This window comes from Phodopus roborovskii, unplaced genomic scaffold, assembly GCF_943737965.1.
Source record: "Phodopus roborovskii unplaced genomic scaffold, PHOROB, whole genome shotgun sequence".
Lineage (NCBI taxonomy): Eukaryota > Metazoa > Chordata > Mammalia > Rodentia > Cricetidae > Phodopus > Phodopus roborovskii.
Window position 1 is genome coordinate 46887 of NW_026126118.1, and position 5203 is coordinate 52089.

Below are 5203 nucleotides of genomic sequence, written 5' to 3' on the forward strand. Positions count from 1 at the left end.
AAATGGGGGATGTTCTAGTAAAGAACATGAATGTCATGAGACAAAGCAGGGCTGCGGAAATGTTCCTGATTCAGAGAAACTAAAGATACTTGACAAACATAACACTTTACCCTAGACCAGATCCTGTAATAGGAGAAATGCTGTAAAAGGACATTTGCTGGTCAAGGGAGAAACTTGGCTTAGAAATGATAAACATTAGTACAATGTTCATTTTTCTAAAGCTACACCGTAGCATGTCTATTCTTAGGAAATGCCCATTGAAATATTTCATGTATGTATGTACTTTATCCAGAGTTCATGTACACATGTACACACACACAAACATGGGTGTGCACATATGGGATGATAAAGCAAATGGAGCAACATGTTAATATGTAAATATGGGTAGAGGGAAAAAGAATGTTTTTGTTATTTTTAACCTTTTCTTGGAGTTTGAATTTGTTTCCAAATAAACCATTGGAAATGATAAAGGACAATTTCTGTGCACACAGTCAAACTCTGCTGGCACACGTCACTGAATTTTCCCATGGCAGACCTGAGGGATGGGGACATGGCCATGTCTTCTTAAACAGGGTTACCAATCCCATGCCCAAAAGTAACCAAATAACTTACGAAGTGGCACCCGGAGCTCCATACTTATCTCCCCATCCTCCAAAACACCCAACGGAACAGCAAAACCATTTTCTTCTGGGGATTGTGGTGCTGAAGACATTTGGGTAAAGGAAGGAGTATGCTTGTTTCATCCATACATGCACACATCCATGCATCCACTCAGTAAATATTTTAAGTGTCTCCTTATTATGTGCCAGTAACTGTGCCAGGGCTAAAGATGGAACCCAGGATCCAAAAGAAAATAGAGCTCCTGTCTTTAAAAGCTCTCACAGAGGGACTAGGGGATGTAGTTCAGTGGCAGAATGCCAGTGTACATAAGGCCCTGGGTTTAATTGCTGGCATCAAAATAAACAAAAACTCTGACATATACCCACAACCACAAGTCTCTATTTCTGAATGAGTTGGTCACTAAGTAGAACTGGGAAGCTGTAGGGAACCCTGCCTTTTATCAGAGATACTGGATCCAATGCCCATGCACCTGTGTTGCCTCCAAGGATTTTCCAGGTAACAGTTACTTTTTGTAACCAGTGCTGAAAAAGGGATGCACAGTGTTTTCTCCATTACAAGTCTTCCCATCTGTCTCAGCTTAACTACAGGTTGCTCTGACCAGTGTAGCAAACCATTCTACCAGCATCTCTAAGCTGATGGATCAGTGAGTTTTAGAAGTCTTTCTTCTGATCTCTGTTGATAAACACCGAAGTTATACTCAATGCTTTCTGAAGCAGGGAAAAAAAAAAAAAAAAACACCAAAAACCATTGTGTTGATGCCAGGTAGCATACTGTCACCAGAATCCCACCACTGAATTGTTGAGTCATTAAAATAATGTTGCTGTCTTTCAAACGGACAAAATGTGTGATAGTTGTGTTTTCCCCCAACCATCAATCTGAGGTGCGACACTGAATATGATACCCTATACACAACATGGAGTCAGATGCCTTGGAGAAAGAGTTAAGATGGTCTGTGTGTATGATTGCATATGACATGGTATGTCATTTCCCTTCATGGGTATAAGGTGGAATTGGCATTCACCTCTGATGCATTCTGGCCCAGTTCAAATAAGCAACAGATTCAGATCCAACAAATGTTTACTGAGTCCCTACAATGTTCCAAGCCTTTTACTTTGACTTTGACACATTTTATATCATTTAATCTTTAACAACAACCCTTTAAAGTAGGAATTACCTGCATGTTACAGATGAGAAAACAATCGCAAAGAGGTTCACTGATTTGCTCAAGGATATCATACAGCTTTTTAAAATAAAACACACACTACACTGTCAGCTGAGGCCTGTCCTTGTTAACTGCTTATCTTACAGCATTTCTAGCCTTCTCTACTTTTGGAGCACCTGCTCCCCTTCCACAAGCCCCTTATTTCTTCTCCTTTCACTAGCCCATGTGGGCTATCTTTTTTTTTTTTTAATACTGCATTTAATAGCACAAAAATCACGAGTACAAAGAAACTGGCAAAGGTACTTGTCAATGAGCTAACCCTGCCCCCTCCACTGTTCTGCTTTCACCCCATGTACACAATGGGCTACATTTTAATTCACTTTTCCTTTTCCTCCCACAAACGTGTAACTGTTACATGATTGGTCAATTGAAGCTGAAACACCCATGAAGAAAGATGTTTTACGGTTACAAGGGCACACAACCCCCCCAACACCACCCCCCTCCCCCCTACACCTTCCCACACAATCTTTTGGAGGAATATAGGAGATGAACCAGTGTCACAATTTCCCTGCTCTGCCTTCCCCACCCAAAACATTCCTGTCATTTAATTTCTTTCACATGACTGCTTAGACTAGAGCCTCTTTGCCCTCCCCTCTTATTTCTCTTCCAATCAGGACCTTTTGGACACTGGGTACTGTTAAATTCTTACTCTGTCAGGCCCATCGGCCTTAGTCAAGAAGATCAATTAAATCTCGATGCCCGTTGTAGTACGAGTGTCATCATCTTCCATTACAGGTAGGCCTGTGTGTTGCTTCAGTAGGCTTGTGTATTCATTTCTTTCACCTTTTCTGACTCATGTTCCAGGACCTGTTTGTGATAGAACAGTAAATATCCTTCACTGTCCAGCACATCTTTAATACTGGCCTTGGTGATGACGGCATCATCACACTTGAACCACTGGTCCCTGTGGTGCCGAATGAAGCTGGTGTAGTGGCCACTCTCCAAAGTTCCTTGGTGATTAACCACTGCAAACAAAGAATACTTATTCTCGTTGTTCCCACTATTGCTTGGCAGCTGCAACTGTCCATTCATTCGGGTCTCTTTACTTGACGCCATAAAGGGTGTCATATCCAGCTCCAGGGGGAAGGAAATGTATGTAGTGATCTTACGCCTCTGTTTGGCTGAGTGTTCAAACCGTTTAAAATGAAAGCAGGCAACAACTGGTAACTTCTTCATAGTGAGCTGTTTGGTAGATTCTTGGTAGCTTTGGCAACTACCACATTTGATTTTGGCACTGCTTCCTAAGTGCTCTGGCCTTGTAAACCTTCGCAAGCAGTCTGTGAGGGTAGTAATGCCTGGTATGTGGCTTTCCCCATTCACACTGCTCTCCCTCCCTGGACTCATAGGCCAGAAGGATGTGCAAGAGCCAGGCAAGTCCAGACTGATGTCCCAGCATGGGTCTATAGTGGTAGAGACACCATGGCAGGCTTGACAGGTGACATCTGACTGCAGGCCACCTGTGAAGATTTGGTCTATGATGCAGTTACAGTGGTTAGGATTGCTGGCCACCTTGCCAACATCATCACCTTTGCAGTGCCTATGCAGGACATCTAGGGCAGCAATGAGGAACTCGTGGGCATCCTGTTGCCTGTACCCTGCTAAGTGACGAGCGTGTATCCACACCAGGTGCAGTAACTTATAGGGAACATGAGGAGATGGGTTTCCAGAATATAGCTCCCGAAAGAGCGAAGACATCTCACAGACCAGACATAACTCAGGGCTGGGCATTTCACACCGGTGCCTATCAGAGAGAAAGAAATCTCTCAGTATTGGAGTGTGGGTCAGGGCCTGGACAATGCAGTTCATAAAACACGTGTTGCCAAGATTAATTAGTCCTCGTAAGCCGATGGTAAAGCTGGACGCGATTCTTCTTCTCCGTGGGTTGTGCCCCAGCAATTCCAACTCAGGTTTGGTCGTTTCCCAGGTGGGATATTTCTCCCCAAGACCCAGCACTGAACACTGCTGCTGAGAAACCTCAGTTGAGGTGGAGGTTTGTAATTTCAAGGCTTCTCCTTGCTCTTCTTTGGCAATTTGCTCAATGTCTTTGTCATACACATAGTCTTTACACATGAAGCAGTATATACCTCCATAATAAAGATCTACCGCTAAGTTGTGCTGTTTTGTCTCAGCGTGTTCATGGATGTGTTTCTCTGTGAAGCAGCCAAAGAAGACGCAGGAAAGGCAAGAGTGGAGTCTGTTTAAATGGGTGCCACACACATGGCAGATGCACGACTTTGCCTTGCTTTTCCTGGTCTCTGGGGTTCCACACCACACGAAGCACTGGTAGATAACCCGCAATTCCTGCCTCCAGTTCTCTCCCACCTTAAAACTGTTCACGTGGGAACAACCTGGCGGCCCCACAGCAAAATCCACATCCAGGCACCCGCCCCCAGGACCGCGTCGGGGCCGGGGCCGGGGCGGGGGCCGGGGCCTAGGCTGCGGCGGGGTACGGAGCCTAGTCTGGGGCCGGGGCCGGGGTCGGCGGCGCGGGGCCCGGCTGCGACGCTGAGAGGGATCAGGGGCCCGCGGCGGATCGGAGGGAAGGGTGGGGGGAGGAACCTCGTCGCCGCTCCGCGCTGGGTTCTCATCCTTCAGCTCCTGCTCCGGCTCCCGCTTAGGCTCCTGCTCTGCCTCCTGTAAGGGCTCTGGCTCTGGCTCGGGCTCGGGCTTCGGCTTCAGCTCCGGCTCGGGCTTTGGCTTCAGCTCCGGCTCCGGCTCTGGTTCGGGCTCGGGCTCGGGCTCCTGCTCAGGCTCGGGCTCGGGCTCTGGCTCGGGCTCCGGCTCGGGATCCGGCTCGGGCTTCGGCTTGGGCTCTGGCTCCGGCTCCAGCTTGAGCTCAGCCCCGCGGCCCGGATCCTCCGCGGTCTCCACCTTCTCGGTGGCGTCCACCTTCCCAGCCGACTCCACCTTCTCGGTGGCGTCCACCTTCCCAGCCGCCTCCACCTTCCCCTCCACCTTCTCCGCCTCCACCTTCCTCTAAGCCTTCTCCGCCGTCTCCGCCGTCTCCGCCTCCTCCAGCCTCCTCCGCCTCCACTGGTTGCGGCTCCTCCCCCTGCTCGCGGGGCTCCGGCGGCCACTGGGCGTGGTGGCACGGGGGCCACGCAGACCTGGGGTGTCCCCGGTCCGGCCTGAGGGAGCGCGGTGGCTGTGGCAGCTGGACCCGAAAGGCACTTTCACTGAAGAAGGCAGCAGCGGAAGCAGGCGACGCCCCCGGGAATGCTCCAGCCAAAGCCCCCTAGTGGAGGCCGCTTCTGCAGCCAGGCCCCGTTTCCTTTAATTCAATATTTCCCAAACTTGCTTGTTCACGACAATCACGTGGGAGCGTGTTAAATTTACAGATTCCTCAGCTCCACCCGCAGG

General features: G+C 48.8%; 1 protein-coding gene across 1 annotated transcript; it reads right to left on the bottom strand.

Annotated features, from left to right (window-relative positions):
* Positions 1–1680: 1680 nt before the first annotated feature.
* Positions 1681–4819, bottom strand: LOC127218472 (ubiquitin carboxyl-terminal hydrolase 27; the record flags this gene model as incomplete). Its single annotated transcript, XM_051179504.1, has 1 exon — positions 1681–4819. A coding segment is annotated over one exon (2223 nt), but the record flags the coding sequence as incomplete, so codon positions are not given.
* Positions 4820–5203: the final 384 nt, after the last annotated feature.